The sequence below is a fragment of the Onychostruthus taczanowskii genome, unplaced genomic scaffold, assembly GCF_017590055.1.
Source record: "Onychostruthus taczanowskii isolate IOZ18803 unplaced genomic scaffold, ASM1759005v1 scaffold19, whole genome shotgun sequence".
In the NCBI taxonomy this organism is placed as follows: Eukaryota; Metazoa; Chordata; class Aves; order Passeriformes; family Passeridae; genus Onychostruthus; species Onychostruthus taczanowskii.
The window spans coordinates 10,571,152-10,588,250 of NW_024499128.1; the positions used below are offsets into that span (position 1 = coordinate 10,571,152).

The 17,099-nt window shown below is 54.7% G+C and overlaps 1 protein-coding gene across 4 annotated transcripts in view; it reads right to left on the reverse strand.

The window, feature by feature from the left end:
- The window catches only part of TNRC18 (trinucleotide repeat containing 18), a 55,355-nt gene extending 38,262 nt beyond the window's left edge, over positions 1-17,093 (reverse strand). For all 4 annotated transcript variants that reach the window (XM_041401970.1, XM_041401972.1, XM_041401971.1 and 1 more), the window contains exons 1-2: positions 16,830-17,093; positions 231-356 (exon numbers count right to left, since the gene is read on the reverse strand). In XM_041401970.1, coding sequence (XP_041257904.1) covers positions 231-356; positions 16,830-17,031 — 328 coding nt within the window. In that variant the 5' untranslated portion in view covers positions 17,032-17,093. The remainder of the gene's footprint in view (positions 1-230; positions 357-16,829) is intronic.
- Positions 17,094-17,099: the final 6 nt, after the last annotated feature.

The following is a 17,099-nucleotide window of genomic DNA, read 5'->3' on the forward strand; positions in this document are numbered from 1 at the left end:
CAGCCCTTTGTCATGCACAGCTTCAAGCCAGCTCTCCTACAGGACAGCTGCATTCAAAACCTTGGTACTGCTCAGCCCAGGAAACATCCCAGCTGATCACCCAAGGTGACTCCTGCTCTTCACCCCCAACACTCCAGCATCCAGCAGCTCCAGCAGCCAAACAAGCCCAAAGGACAGGGTAAGCACCCTGGGGTGACCGATGGGAAGGGCACACAGGGTCCCAGACTCACCTTTCTGCGACTCAAAGAGGCTATGCTGCCCCAGCTGGGCCAGGAGCGGACTGCCAGCACTGGGAGGTTCGAGGTGGCTCAGGGGAATGTACGATGGGTAGAGACCGTTAGGCAGATGGGAAAAGCCTGCAGAAAACGGGAAACAGAAGAGGGAAACATGTTTTATCCCAAGCAGCTCACTGCCTTGGAACGAGCCCCGCAGGAGCACAGACTGTTGCGGCTGTCGGTCCCTCACACGCCAGGAGCGGCGGTGGCGGCGGGGACACAGGCGGTGACACACAGCACACACAGCCCAGGGCAGGGACCCCAGCTCGGGGACTCCACTTTAGGTACTGACCACCCACTGTGGGTCCCCCAGCTCAGCCCAGGGCTCCAACTCTGCAGCAAATGGAGCATGCTGCTTCCTGAGCAGAGCCTGACACCTGAGGGCTCCGTGACCAAACCACCTGGCTGATAAGATGCTTTATCACAAGTACAGAGGCCTGTGGGTGAGGGCACTCCCCAGCATGCTTCCAGACCTTCTTGCCAGCACAGCTTTGCCAACACAGCTCATTCCTGCTGCAGGTGCCAAGTAATAGTTTCAGGTTTTGGGAAAACACGAGAGCATCCTCCAGAGCAGCTCACAAAAAGCATAGTTTCACGTATCCAAACTCAGCATCTTATCCCAAAGGAAGGCAAAACAGAGAAAGTGTGACAACCAGTGATATGAAAGCAGCATATCCTCACAACCCTGCTGCCAGTGGTCTGGATGTCCTGGACACTGGGTCCCCAGCAACACCCTAATGCAAATCGTCCTCATCAGCATTTCCTCAGTGAATACAATCACCATAATAGTGGTAATAACACACACTGTTGGCTACAGGCAGCAATTCCTCTCCAACACTGCCACCAAACGACACCCGCGCAACACTACAAACCCAACCCTCCACCAGAATCAGCATCCCAGTCCACGCCATAATTTAAAAACTGAGTTTAAGCCATCAGGAGAATCTGAAGGAGCCAGTCAAGCCCTCTGCAACCCCCACTCTTACCCTCAGCCCGCATTAGCAACCAACTTCCCCCAGATTCCACGATCCCATTGAAAGCAACCAGGCAACAAGTTTGTCAAGAGTCCAGCATCCAACTGCCTCAAAACAACATCACACCAAAACCCAAGGGGAGACGGAGAAGTTCAGTCCCCAGAGCTGCACGTGGAGCACCATCTGCGAGAGCTAGTCAATATTTCACATTATTTAGACAGCCAGGATCTCTTTCGCGTACATGTTTGCATCCCGGCATATGTGCCTCACCGACGCCGTGCTCCGCACAGCTCCTGGCCCGCATCCATCACCCGACAGATCCCAGCGGCGTCACCCGCACACGCCAGCCCTCCAGCAGCGGGACCAGGGATGCTGCTGTGCCCGTGCTCTTCAACACAGAGCCCGTTCCCAGCAGGTAAAAGCTGCTGTTTAACCCTGAGCACGGCGCTGCAGAGGCGCTAAGCGTGCACACGACATTCAGGCCTCTCCTTGGTAACCCCAAAACCTCCACACTGAAGCATTTCCAAACCTTTTCTTATTCCAGATCTGAAGAGAGCTGGGTAGAACCCATCTTAGCTTAGCTGTGAGCAGCTCCACTCCACGCCATGTATGCCTCGGCCGTGTCACTGTCACCACTCCGGCAGGACTGGGCTGGCAATGAGCCAGCATCTGGAGCAGGAGTGACACATTTCCGAGGGAACACCAGTCCCATCTGACAGAGCACATGGCTGCAGCATGGCACAGCCCCTGGAGCACTCCATGCCACACCAGCCTGGAGGCCCTGGCCTCAGACACCCCCACGTGAGCCCCTTCTCCCAGCCAGACGTCAATCCCAGCTGCAACTGCTCCAGCAGGCAGAAGCACCGGCACGGGGAGCACAGCGAGACACATCCCATGCTGCAGACACCACTGTGCACAGATGCCCATGGCATGTCCCCACTTGCATGTGCTGCAAGGACATGAAGCCACCTGCAGGGCTCCAGGGAAGGGATACACTCCAGAACTGCCATCAAGCACGGGGACACCCGCACACAGCTTAAGTTACTGATACCCAAAGAGGCATTTTGGTACCAGTTACATCCCTGGTCCTACAAGGGCATCTCCCTGCTTCTGGCATCATATCCTGCCCACGTTCAGTCCCAGCCCCAAATGTTCTGGGGATTCCCCCCCAGTCAGCATCATCACATCCTGCTACAGTGACCCAGCCTCAGCTCAGGGCTCAGGAGCAGGAGAGGAAGTGCAAAGTGTCCAAACTGGGGACAGGTTCAGATGGACAGGCTGGGAACCTTGCAGGGCAGTGTCACCATGCCAGCTGGGAAACAGCAGCAGAACTAAGTTGATGCCACCAGCCAACCGCCAAAGCCATCTCACACCTGGCAGCTCTTCACAGTAACTTCCAGAAGCCCACAGCTGCTGTTCCTTGGACAGACATAAGCCCAGCACAGGAGCTCAAAGCACATTCCAAAACTCTGCAGGTGGAGAAACTGAGGCACTGATGCAGCCGACCAGCAGCAAAACCAGAGAACCACGGAAACTCCAGCCTCAGGTCTACCAGCGACACTGTTTTTTCCCTTGCAAAGTGCCTGAAGAAGCTGCACAGACTGTATTTACCTGGCTTCTTCCCTGCCAGGAACCAGAGCTGAAGTAGGGAGGAGGAATCCGAACCACAGCTTTCCTGGGGATGAGCCCAATGCAAATCCAGCCTCGAGGCACTGCCAGAACATCCCTTCCTCCGTACAGCCCTCCAGCAGCCACGCTGACAGGCTGCTGGCGTACGACTCACACGGAGCCCCAAAACCTGCTGCCCCAGTGCCCTGGGCAGGACCTGCAGGTGAAGCTGCTCCTCCATGTGCTGAGGAGCTGCACTCGCAGGAGGCGGCCGCGGGTGAGTCGCTGCCTCCTTGGATCTCTGTGCCAGAAAGCGATGCCAAGGGGAGAAATTCTACCGCAGTGAGCAACGCACAGCTCACCCCAACCATGGGCATCTGCCAGGAGAAAGGGAGGGGAAAAGGGGAAACCACAACCATCTCCATCTGCCTGGGGCCAGAGTGTTTGCTGAACCAGCACAAGATCCGCTTTGCCCAGGGACACGCCGACAGGTCTCGGCAGGCTGAGCCACGCTCCTCCAGCCGATTGCTTGCCCGGAGGCAGTCTGGCACCGCAGCACAGGCAGGGAGGTGTGAGTTGGCAACACAGCCAAGCCCAGACTGGCTGTGCCCCCCCTCCCTGCCAAGTTACACCATGCCAAACACATGTGTGTGCCCATTAGCTCGGCCTCTGACCGCCTGGGAAAGGCACCACCAAAACTTATGTCATGCCAGCAGGGACACACATGATCCAAAGCAGCCCAGCTCTGAGGGTAAAAAGATTCAGGGCACAGAGATGGTCCCTCAAACCACTTTATCCCAATAGCCAGCAGCCAAAATGCAACCCCTGTGATGCTCCAGTTGCTGCAGTGGATGAGCACACCTGTCCTCCTCCTTCCCAACTCCAAGATTATAAAGCATATCTGTTTTGCACAATTGAGACATAAATCACTAAGGGCTGTTATTAGAGGAACTTGGCGGGTGCAGATGTGTCAGCCCACTTGAAAACATCTTCTTCATCTTTGCTCAACTCTCCAAAACGGCACGGGTTCGGGGGAAGAGGTACGGCCTCGGGTGACTCACCACCGAGAGGGGATGTGACCGATGGGGAGATGAGATACCAGCGACCGCACAAACCACACACCAAACGTCTGGAGGCCGGAGGTCACGCTGGGGGAAGTGGGAGGGAAACAGACCCCACGTGCTCAGCCCGCTTGGGGTTGCCAAAGGTCCCTGTGAGGAGGGAGCTGACAGAAAGCACAGCCAGGCAGAGCTGGGGGAAGCAGGCGGGCGGCCACGCCTGCAGCAGAGGGGGCTGCCACTGGTCACCAGGAGTTTTAAACCTGTGGGGCTTTCTCCAACTTGGCCCCTCACACTTCAAGCCTAAAATTCAGTCCCAGCTGGACAAGTCAGTCAAGACTGGGTTGTGAAAGAGCCAGACAGGAGGAGGGCATGTTGAAGGCAACATGCTGGAACTGAACATATCTCCCCCATGGACATAGCTCTGGCCAATGAGCCAGGCTACACGCCTGAGGTGACACGGGTGTGTGCCAGCACTGGGAAAGCTGCTCCACCCCTCCTCAGCTGTAGGTGACTGGCTGGCACCTTCAGCATCCCCATGCTGCCTTCCATACTAGCTGCCAACATGCTACAGAGGGGACAGCTCAGACACCCACAAAGGGTGAAGGGCAGCAAGCAGGAGCAACACAGAGACACCACCCAATCAGGAATTCATCTCCCAGTCTGGTTCCATGTCTCCAAACTAACCAAGAGCACCAACACACCAGAGAGAAGCAGCGTCCACAAAGCCTTTGCTCATGCCTTGGGACAGCCTTCCAGTTGGAAAAGACATTTAATCAAGTCCAGCACAGCTGGACAACTCCGTTAGCTGGTGTGGGATAACAGGTGGCCACATGCACTGCTGGCTGCAAAGCTCATCCTGAAGCTGAGCCCTGGGCACAAGGCATCCTTGTCTGAGAAGCCACAGCCCTGGCACCGGAAGACCAGTAGCTCCAGCACCCCGGGAGAAGTGAAGTAAGTCTCCCCCACCAACCCCATCTGCCCGTTATACATTTCTGCCACTTATGAAATATTTCCAACCGCCAGCATCTCACCCCATCCTCCCTGGGCCATGATGGATGGCCACATTGCCAGGACTCAAGCTGGCACCATGCAGTGCTCTGCAAGGGGCTATGGCCACAGAAGAGCCTGAGCTATAAAGCCTGACCCCTTGGACCCTCCAATGTGAACCCAGCAGGGCTGGGAAACACAGCAGCAAGAATTTGGGTTTATTTTCATGGGATGTTTTGAACTCTGGGCACTCAAGGGAGATTTGCAGCCCGGCTGCAGCCAGTTCTCAGCGGGCTGCTGGGCGCAGCACAGAGCAGGAGCCGCAGCCGCCCTTGGCCAGGAACACAATCACCTCTTCCCCAGTCCGGCTCACAGTGCCTCACAGGCAGCCAACTGGGACAACAGTCCACGCCACAAACAGCTGGATAAACGCTTACATCCTCCCCGGCAGGGAGGGAGGGGAGGAAAGCGGGGAAGGTCCAAGCACAGCAAGTACCTTCCCACCACTGGCAGGACGGACACCACACCAGCTGCCTGTGCTTACCATCGTCGGTGCATCCCTCATCCCCTCCCTGCAGAAGCAGCAGATTCCCAGGGAAGACTTTCAGGGCTCCCCCTCCAGCACACACCTCCCCATCTCTGCCCCGTGCAGCTCGGTGAGGCACAGCCGCAGCTATTCCTCATGCACACATTTATGGCTGCAAACAGCTGCGAGCCGGAGTGCTGACAGTGTAAATCTTTGCCACCTCCTCCCCTGCCTGCCGGGGCAGCTCCAGTGACACCCGAGGCACCGGAGCCGCTTTGACTCTGTGCCATGCACGAGACACCAGCGATACGAGCCCCTGAACATGCTGGGCTGAAACCAAAGCTCCCGGATCAGATGTGCCTGGACTCCAGCGGTGGCTGGTCCCTATCCCTGTCCCCAGCAGCCACAAGCTGCTGTCACAACCCACCACTCGCCCCAAAAGCCATATTTACACCCCATGCCACGGGACTGGCAGTAGCTTCAAAGCCCTAATTTACAGCCTCAATTCTCTGCATCCCCTGAAAGCCTTCGATCCCATCCCCAGGATCCAGAACAGCCAGGGCAATTTAACTCCCCATTTAATCTTCTAAGGGTCCTGGTGAGCTCGGAGACAGCATCCTCCGACGGGGGGTCCACACTCCCAGACTTTGCTGGCTTGAACAGCGCCGCGCCGCTTTCCTTCAGCTGCAAAAATCACTACCTTAAAAGCCAAGGCGAATTCTCCCTCCAGCTCAGCACAGCTCTCTATTGTTTCTTTTAATTTTATTTTATTCCACGTGGGAATCTGTGTCCGGGCTGCTTTATTTTTAAGTGGCTCTTGCTCAATATTTACTATCGCTCGCAGCTGCGTCAGCACAAAAACGCTGCGCGCTCGCGCCAGGTTTCCGACCAGCCCTCCCGCAGCCATTCCCCCCGTGCCGATGCCATGCCGTGATTTTCCTGCCCTGTCACCCTCGTGGTGAATCAGCAGCCCCCCACAGCCACAGGACACTGAAGGGCAGAGTGTGAGCACAGGGCATGGGAGGATTCCCTGCTTCCATGGAAATAAATAACATCAGGCCGAGCCCTGCTGCTCACCTCCTCACTCAGGAGCTGGAACAGCCCCAATAGCCTGGAGATGGCAGAGGAGGAGAAAATGAGGCTCAAGGGACTGGTGTTCATGCCTGGTTCTGCCCCAATGTCCTGGAGACTTAGTTTCCACCATACAGCAAAACAATGGCAATCCAAGGTATGCCAATGCTTCAGGAAAAGGGCACCAATGGGACACTTTGAAGATCCCCCAAAAGGTCACCCACCAGCTCCCCATTAACAGCATCTCCATGGAGACAGCAAGAAGCCACCCAGGTGGGGACAGGAATCACTCGGCAAAGTGAAGGCGGCCTTTCCTCACACTGGAGGGGTCAAGATGGAAACCACCCCAGTGGGATTCTTGGCATGATGTGCAGCCAGTCCACTCAGCCTGTCAACCTCAGACACGGGGTCTGGGAAGCAGCGATCTGGTCCCACGCTAATCCTGACACTCAAACCAGCGTCAGTGCTCCTGGGTCACTGCCAGCTGCTACAGCAGAAGCTTCTCCCACATGCCCCCAGCCTGAAATCCCCCTCCACGTCGGATGTCTTTCCTTTTCCACTGGCATAATTAAACCTGACACCCCAACAGGGGTCCGCCAAAACCTCCAGGCTCTCACTACTCAACCACACAGCTCTCCTGAAACAGCAAGGAGTGACATGGTGGAGTCTTCAGCTGCACATTTACTAAAATGCTGTATGGAAATTGAAAAAATAGTAATTTTAACTCTCAAACTGATTAGCAGAATCCCCAGGAATGCAGAACCTGGCTGCTAGATTGCAGTCTCGCCTTCCTCCTGATTTTCTAGGACAGAATGAAAATGCCTTTGCTCTGGTTCATCCTTCATCATGTTGATGATTCTTTAGCCACTGGTGTCCAGCACAGGGGTCCTAAAGCTGACTCTGCTCCTGGCACTGGATGCACACTTTTAGTACAGGTGCTCCTCCTCCTTCCTAAGCACAGAAATTTAATCCACCCCATTTTTTAAATTTTTATTTTTTTTTAAATCACCCAAACTCAGCGCAGAAGATGATACAAACAAGCGAGCCCCCCTCCCTGATCCCTGCCCACATATTTAACCAGGCACCACCCACACACTGTCCATGCCTTCTTTAGAAAAGAGAAAAGAGCTCGTTACCCTTCGCTTCCAGAGCCAGGAGAGCTACAGGAGCTCGGTGGGGGAGGTTATTGTGGGATGGCACCAGTGCTGGTCCCCACATCACCTGCGCCGAGTGCCTGCCAGCAGCAATTAAATCAGCCTTCAAAGAGAGATCCCAGCTTTCCCAGCACCATTAGCCGTGCCCTGGAGGGAACACGGTCTATTTTCAGCCACAATGACTTAAGATCAGGTCACTAGCAGGTTAAATGGGACTGTGCAGCATCATGTCCCTGCCCTCCCATTGAGAAATTAAACTCTGCTGTGTGATGGGCAGCACCAGCCCTGGACACACACCAGGTGCCCACGGAAAGGTAAATGTCACCTGCCTGCTCCTCTCCTCTGCTTCCCATCACTGGCCACGGACACCCACTGCCCTGACTGCCTTACCTCTGCGTGGGGTGGTGAGAGGGGGTTCACAGCAGGATCACCCCTGGGCTCCTCCCTGCCTGTCCTCCTGTCCAGCACAGTGACAGCTCACAGTCAGAATGGTCTCACCATGCCCAAGGCCAGGAGTGTTGGAAGGAGCCTCAGCACCCCTCATCCTGTAAACCCAGTGCCAGACCAGTGCTGTTCATCTTACCCCTTCCTCCCCATGGCCCAAATACAAGTCCCCAAGCTGGGGACTGCCCCAGGCCACCAGTTCCACCAGGGTTTCACCACAGCCACCAGAGAAGTGGCATCTCCCCGCAGCAGCTCCATCTGCTCCGCTGGTGGATCCACCACCAAAACCCAACCAGCCACCCCACCACGAACATCTGGCGGGGAGGTGGCAGCTGGATGTGGGTTTGTTTTGCCTCCCAGGCTCCTGCCAGGCGCAGTCAGCACGAGCCGGGATGACTCAAAGCCCGGGAGATGCAGCCTCCGCCGCTGCTTATTTTAAACCCTCTTGTCTGCAAAGCGGCTGCTGCGGCTCAGCACCTCTCGGGGTGCTTTGCAAAGGGGGTGGCACTGCAAGGCAAAACTGAGGCACAGCCCCACGATCACACCTGGGCACCACATCACCACTGCCTGTGTGCTCAGCAGTCACTGGGCTCAGCACAGGGGGCCAGCAGCAAGAGGGGATCAGCTCTGAGAAACACCAGGCTGCAGCAAGGACACTGCCAATGACCCAAACGAGTTTGTCAGCTCTGGGTTCATGATTTCCCTTAGATACAGCACAGCCAGGACACAGTAAGTGCACGGTGAAGCTGGATGCTCCCAGATCAGCATGTGCTGCTCTGTGTGCCACAGGAGTGAATGCATTCCTGTTCCAAAGCCCAGCACTGACTTAAACAGCATCTGCAGGGACCAAAACCACCCTGGGAAAAATTCAGCAATGGGCTGCAGGCATTTGGGGGTGGAGGAAAGGGATCCACACACAGATCACAATCTCGTAACAATCTTTTCCTTAGGAAACCAGGGTCAAAAGCTCAGCCTCTGCCAAGCCTCTCCTCTTGACCCCACACTCAGCCTTCTTTCCTTCCAGACACTCCTGCCCTTCCCACACTCTCTTGAACATCGGCTCATGCCGTCTCTTTTGCACCAAAAAAGCACTGAACCATGAAGCAAAGGTGTATCTGCGGCTAGCAAACACCCAGGACCCCACACCTCCCCACTGCTGATAGTGGGAGATAAACGCATGGGCAAATATTATGGCAGTGTGGTTTAATTCATGATGAATTATGCAAATCTGTATTCAAATTGAAGTGAAGCCCTTGGGCTCTTGACAAATTGCCAAGCTGGCCCCGATGACACCAGGTGGGGACAGTCAGCCCTCCATCACATGAGGCACTGCATGGGTGCCCTATGTATGTACATACACAGACATGTATGTGTTTGCTTGTCAACTAGGGAGACCACGGAGTACTTGCAAGAATGGTTCAAGAGTGACTTTTGCGCTTCTCCCTCCTCCCAGCTGTGTTCAGTGTGTCCAAAGAAGGCCACCAAGCTTTTGCGTCCTCCACAAGATGGAAGCAGCTTGGGGTGATGGCGAGATTCAAATCAGGACATAAGATAAAATCCACCATGTCCGGGGGACAGGAGGGGAAAACCCTGAAACACTTGTGCCAATATGACTGTCAGCCTTGAAGCCGAGGAAAGGAAGATATGTCCACAAAATAGTCAGAGAGAGGGCTCATCTGATGAAAGTAGGAATTTCCGATCCCACACAAACCCCGAACATCCATTAAAAGTAGCAGAAGAATTACTGCTTTGTGTCACTAATCTCATTAGGGAGAAAGCCCTGCTGCAGCGCCGGGATTGCAAAAGGAAACCCCGGCACGCCGCACACTCCAGGAGCCTGGCACAGCGCGCCCTGCCCGTCCGAGCGGAGCCGGGGCTTCCACCCGCCAAGGTGCCTGCACCCTTCTTTACTCACCCGCCCGGATCTCCACCCGCTGGAGCATTATCCGCTTGGCTTGTGTGTGACACGGCATGTGGGATGTCCCCACGCCCAGCAGACCAGGACGCAAACAGGATGACACACACTGCCTGGCGACAACACGGGAGCTGTTTCATCCACACACACACTGCCTGTGAGCAGCACACAGCCCAGTCCCTCCAAAACCCTTCCTCCCCAGCACAGTGACCACTACAGTTAATATTTTAAATATTTTTTTTAATTAAAAGCCATTAAAGCAAATGTGTTAAAAGCATATTCAAGTCATAGGGAGTTCTGCTGAGAAGGGATGGGGGCATGAAGGGAATTAGGGGCAATACATCCAACTACTGAAGGTAAAAAGGGCTCTTTGCTGGCAGGGATGCGTCAGGGTAAGATGGATGGAGGCAGAAGCAGGAGCAACCTCTGCAGAAGTTGCCGGGGATACAGCTCCAGAGAGACAGGGCTGAGTGCCTTAAAATTTCTGTTATTCCTCTAAAAAGACATAATCCCTCCTGAATATTGCTCCTTCCCTTGCTCTAAGCCCACCATGTTTGGCTTGCCTGCCTGCATCCCGCTCCCTCAAAATGGCTCTTTGGCCACTGCTACGCCGGCAATAAAATTTCTTCCCAAGGTCACTTCAATCCTTTTGCCACTATTTCAATCTGGCTGGATTTAAACAAAACCCAGCCTCAGACACACTGAGCCCCCACCTCGGCCCCTCCTTTCTGCCCATCACTTCCCTGATTTAGCGCTGCCAAACTCCCAACTACCTTTCGCTTCCCATAACCGTCAGCAGCAACAGCTGGAGAGGAAAACGGGAGCATATTGTGCACCCAAAAGCTGATCCTGGCGGCGTGGGGAGCGAGCCCAACTGTCACTGCCGCGGCGCTGCCGTACCGGGGGCTCCTGCCACGCGTCCCCCAGCCAGCACCCACGGGGACGCAGCTAAAGGGGCTGTGTGGCTGAGGTCCCCCTGGTGTTTAAGAGCTGGGGAGAAGAGAACAATAAGCAAAGCAAATTAACAGCAGAGAGGGACGGCGTTGGAGGGCGGGTGGCGATGCCTGCAGACATCCAGCTGTGGCATCCCGGAGAGAAGCCAGCCAGAAACGCGGGGATGGGAGGAAACACGGGGAGAAGGAAAGCGCCAAATCCTATTGGCGAGGGTGAGGCAGCCACACCGGAGCGGTCACCTCCCAAACTTTGGTTTTCAAAGAGCATCCCCAGCTGGAAAAGCCAGAGAGAGGCTGTGCAGCTGGACACAGCACTACTCCCTCACCCCGGCTCCAACGGGCAGGGTACTCGGGGCTGCCCTTGGCTCCTCCATCCTGCCTGCATTTTCAGGTTGTTCAGGGCGCAGCATGCTCTCCGTTTCAGCAGCGAGGCTGAACAAAGCACTCCCTTGTCCTCGGCACCTCAAGCAGGCGATGCTGGATCGCGTTACCTAACCCAGACCAACATCTCCTCGTCCCGGCACGGCAGCTTTCGTGTCAGCACATGCCAGGCTGGCCCCGATTCCCTGCACCACCTCCTGCCTGGAGCTTTAACTGGACCAGTTTAGTACACGGTGAAAACACACGGGGCCTTGTTGGGACTCGTCGGGCGCTAACCCCAGCTCGGGGAGGTGATCCGACACCCTCGCGCCGGTCGCAGCCGCGGCCGAACCGCAAGGCGCTCACCTGGAAGGCTGCCATAATGACGTTAATTCCCATTAACAATGTTCATTTCCATATTCATCAGAAGATGGTGAAATGACAAGATGGGGGGTTATTTACTATATAATTACAAACTAATTTCAGCTTTACCCTGGGTTATCCTAGGAAGGAGATCTAAAATTTCCCTTACGAAAGCCCTGCTCTGCTAACCACGTCGGCAGTGAGATTAATTCCCAGCAATTTCCATTTCTCCAACAGCTGTTCTGCTGGGAAAGAGCAGGATCTTGTCCCCAACACCGGGGACCTGCCCAGTGCCCCATGCCACCCCCGTCTAGGATTTCTAGTGCCGGCTCTTCCTCTAGATCAGATTTTCTCTGGCACACCATCAGTCAGGGATGGGACCCGTGGTTTTCCAACCCTACCAAGGACACTGTACTGGGTACGAGGCAAGGCTTGCTCCAAGTGGGAGAAAGGCTGCTAGAAACCACACTAATAAATGACACCTTTACCAGCCTTGTGTTACCAGAGGCAGGGACAGACTCCTGCCCATTCACCTGGGAAGGTGTTGGAAACCCTCACACTGCAGAGGATCCCGCAGGACCTTGCTCCGAGCAAGTTTACATCACCACATTGGCCCTTGGGCTCTTGTCCACATTCCAAGCCCAACATCCCTACCAGCCACCACTGCTTGGGATGGGCACTTCAACGGAGCATGCAGCACAGGTGAGGGACAGTCCCTCCCACTGCTCCTGAAGGATGTAAATGCAACCCCACAGCCCACCAGGACCTTGGGGAAAATCACTGGGACATCAGAGAAACACAGCAGCTCAGGGCGGGAGACTCCCAAAAATGCACAAATCCACCACCATTTCAGCCCAGACACTGCTCCTGCCTTCCTCACAGCCTACGAGTTGGCCGCCAGCCCGAGGGAGCTGCAGGGACATCACTCCATGGCCGAGCACTTCCTCCACCCCCGGGGATGCCGGGTGTGAAGAGCAGAGTGTGACACGGGACCGAGCACAACATCACTGCCCAGCACCACCTCCCCGAGCCCCACCGGGACTGGGACGCTCCCTGCTCTGCCTGAAAACACGTCTCAAAAAGCATCTCCTTTCACCAGGCCCCCAAGGGAGGGGAGGCATCCTCCCAGGCAGGTCTCCCGGTGTTACGGAGCCCCTGCCCCAAGGAGCCCCCTGCACCACCCCCTGGGCAGGCAGGGAGGGGGAGCCACGATTTCAAGGACCATTAAACACCGATGGTATTTCCCTTGCAGCATCAAAACGGGACCAAAAAGAGCCGTGTCGAACCAGGGGCAAAATCCCACCGCTGGTCCGGGAACCGTGGTGCTCCGAGAAACGTGGAGCAGCAGGGCACGGATCACTCCAGTGCCCAATCCATGCTATCCCAGTCTCTCTATCAGCAAAGCAAGTTTAGCATGGATGCAGTTTGGTGAGTGAATTGTGCTTCCACTGGCATTGCCGACAGCAAGGCCTCCTGCAAAATCTGTGGGCTCAGCAGAAGCACCATTTTGCCATTATAAGGATGGCTACAGCGGGATTTTGCTGGCACAGCAGCGCTGTCCTGGGGGATGGAAGGGTATTTTTATTTCTTTTCCTATTCTCCTACCTGGCCCAGCTGTCTGGAAAACTTCTCCCCGGGCACAGCAGGCCTGGAAGCAAGGACAGTCTCCAATCTGCCTTAAATCCCTGCATTTGAATGCACTTGCTAATGTGAAGTAGGAAAGCAGGGAAAACAAAATCTCTCCCCTCTGTCTGCCCGCTTTCCGTCCAGCCACTGCTTTGGAGCTGAATTTAACACAGTCAGCCCTGTTCATTGTGGTGTGTCCCTTTTCCCGAGCACTGAAAATTGTTTCTGAAGCGTATTTTAATGGAAGAGGCTGAGTGTCCTTTTATACAAATACAGATCTGTTCCTGCAGCCCCCCCACCCAAGAAAGGATACCACAACACAGAGCAAAAAGCACACTTTAATTAATTCCTATGATTATTATTTTAAACTCGGAGAGTCTTTCTTTGGATGTGGGTGATCCTCGCTCACACACAGCCCCGCTGCTGCCTGGCAGGGACACGGTCCCAGAGCAGCCCTTCGCAATCGCGTCTGAGGGAGCCTTTTCCACCGTCCCCAAAACACAGAGCCTGCCAAGAACAACACACTCCTCCGGGATGGAGCTGAGACCAGGACCCAAAAACAGTTGCATAGGGAAGGAGCAAAACGATAAACCTCCATATTTTGAACTGCTGCAGAGCAGAGCGAGCCCTTGCTTTAATGGACTCGGCTGCCTCGTTCCATCGATTGCTGCCTTTTTTTAAGCCTTCCAGCAAGCTCCGGGCGAGAAATTCCATTGCAAACAGTCCCTTTCCTCCGCTATCCCTCTGCAAGGCCCATCGGGGGAGCAGCCCCTGCCCTCCTCAGGGATGGGGAGATGGCGATGCCCAAGAGTAGAAGTGGGACAGGGAACGGCATCCCCGGCTCAGCTCCCGCCTTGGCCTCCAGCTCACTCCTCCCTCCCTGCGCTTCCAACAAAGGGGCTTCTGTCCCCGTGTCCCCCCCGCCCGCACGGCAGCGGGCCGTGGAGCAGAAATCACTACCATGGAGCAGAAATCCCCCCGAGAGGGCCGTGGAGCAGAAATCCCCCCGAGAGGAGCCGAGGGTCCAGGGGTCACTGGACACAGCCCAGGCGCCCGTACTTTGGCGCTGGGGCAGAGCCCGGCTGCCGGAACGAGCAGAAGGTACGGGAAAAACAAGGAGTCGGTGCCGGCCATAACTGGATTCTCAAATATGGCCAATCGTGCTATTTTTACAGGGGCGTATTTATTTTCGGAGGACGCTGGGACGGATTCAAGAGTCTCTTTCTTCAGCCCGGCGGTATTTAAGGATCGGTTTGAACTGGCTCTATTTAAAGGCTTCGCCTCCTGCCCACTTTTCTTAACCCCTTGCACAAGCCTTTGCGTTCCACCCCTCCTAAAAACAAAACAAACCCCCAAAAAACACAACAACAACAACAAAAAAAAGAAGCACCAAAACCACACACCAACAGCACTGTGAACGCAAACCTACAAAGGGCCCCTCGGTAGCAGGAAGCAATCATCATTTCAGGCGATATTGTTAAAGCCGTAAAAAAACAACAACAACAAAAAAAAATATCCCTGCCTACCTCGCTGCTGTGGTTTAATGAGAGTTTCGGCTGTTAATTGTACAGATCTTTTTAATGGAGTTTAGCCTGACTGGGAATTGCCGTGACAAAGCCGAGCTTTGCGAGGATCGTGCCGGGGAGCGGACGGGCAGACCGGGCACCACTGAGGTGCAGGGACAGGGGATTTTAAACAACTCCCAGGAAGAGGAAAATAAAAATAATTTCAAAAATAAAATAAGAACACAGTAAAAAAGAATTGGAGGTATCACACACCCCAGTCCCTCTGTGAGGGGACCCAAATCTGAGGCTTTCTCCCAGTATGGTAGGAAAGCTCCCAGACGGCATCACGGAGCTTGGTCAGCTTGGAGAGGGCCAGAGCTCTGTGCCTCCGTCCTGACCTGCCTGGATTTCAGAAAACAAAACTTTGGGAGGAGAAATAAAACTGGGGGGAAAAAAAATTACCCAATAAAAAATAATTTTAAAAATACCAAGAACCCACACTCAGTTTGGCTTGAGATTGTCCAGATGAATTTTTGCAAAGATCATATTTGGCTGCAGTAGGAGGTGGAGAAGAGGGGGGAAAAAATAACCAGCGGGGGAAAAAAGGGAGAGAAAAAAAAAAGACAAAAGGGAAGGAAAAAATAAGGTGTTTGCCCATGTGCTTGGCTTCATAGCCCCGTTCGCTTTACACCTCTCCTCTTAGCACCTGGGAAATTGGCACTGCCACCTAGTCTAAAACTAATAAATCTTTTTCCCTCGATTCAGGCTGCTTCCTTCTCTGCAGATGTTGGCAATCAGGTTTGCAAATTTCAAAGTCATTCATCCCGGGCGGCTGGGAGAAAAGCAGGTTTATTATTGCAAAACCTGTCACCCTCCCAACGCCTAAAGTAAACTCCGAGTCACCTCTCCACGCCCAGGGGAAAGAAAGCGGAGAAAAAAAATTAAAAATAGAGCCAGAGAGGGAAATCAAACGGTCAGAAATCCCTTGTGTCCTCCTACAGGACCGTGGGCAGGAGAGTGCGGCAGCGTTCTCCCAGCAGCGCCGGACTCCGCGAGCCGCTGGGAAAGGGAGCTCGGAAAAGGGGAAAAAAATGAAAAAACACCAAAAAACAGAATCAATTTAAACAAATAAATAACAAGCTAATAGTGGGGAAAAAATAAACTGCGTATATTTCAGCGTCTGCTTTTTTTTTTTTTTGCTTTTTTTTTTTTAATGGATGTGCAGCCGTGGGGCTGCCGGAGGATGAAGTGCGTCGAGAAGGGGGAAAAAATTCAAGGAGGGAGCAGTCACTGCACACTGCATGGAAGGTTTGTTCGCGGGTTTCAAAAATAAGAATTTCGGAGGAAAAAAAAAAAAAAAAAGAAAAGAAAAAACTAAAAAAAACCCATCAAAACCAGCGATGCCGGCAGCGCTGCCCGGGGACAGCGGGACCTCAGCGGGGCTCGGGCTGCACCGGGCAAGAAATCACCAAAAGAGCCCCATTTTACCCCTTTTTTCCAGCCCAGGGATGGTTTTTTTGGCTGTCCGGGAAGGGCAGCAGCGGCAGCGCAGTCCCGTCCCTCCGCAACCCGGTCTGCGCCTCTCCCCGCTTTCCCGAAAATCGGATTTATTCCCCGGATTTAGTCCGCAGCCGCCGCGGCGGGGATTTTCCTCAGTGCCAACAAAACCGTACGCTCGAAGGGATGACTTCTATCGGACAGACGCGATTTTTTCTCCGTATTCCCCTATTTTTTACTCCATTCCCTTATTCCTCCACCATCACCCTATTTGTTTTCGTACTCCTTCCCCACTCCCCTATTTTTTTTTTTCGCCGAATCAAAACCACGCGAAGCAGAAAACACTTGGGCAAAAACACGCGAAAAAGCTGCGAGCGCATAAACACAGAATTATCACGACGACATTTATATTTTTGGGGAGGGGGTTAAAGCCCGATCCCGGGTTCGCCGCCCGCGACCGCGGAGGGAAGGGAAGGGAGGGAAGGCGCGGGGGGTTCCGCGGAGCCTTACCCGGGTGGGAGTGGAGGCTGATGCCCGATGCGAGGAATTTTCCGGGCTGGAGGGCGGCGGGGAGCCCGGCAGCCATGGGCCCGGCGGCGGGGGCCAGGCGGCCGGTGGCTCCCAGGCGGTGGCTCTCCATGGCCAGCCCGGAGAGCAGCGGAGGGGGGCCGTGCACCGAGCGGGGGGGCCCGAAATCTCGGCCATCCATCATCCACTCGCCGGCTACACGGAGTCTCCCGGATCGCTGTCGATGCCCGCCACCGCCTTCCCGCCCCCCCC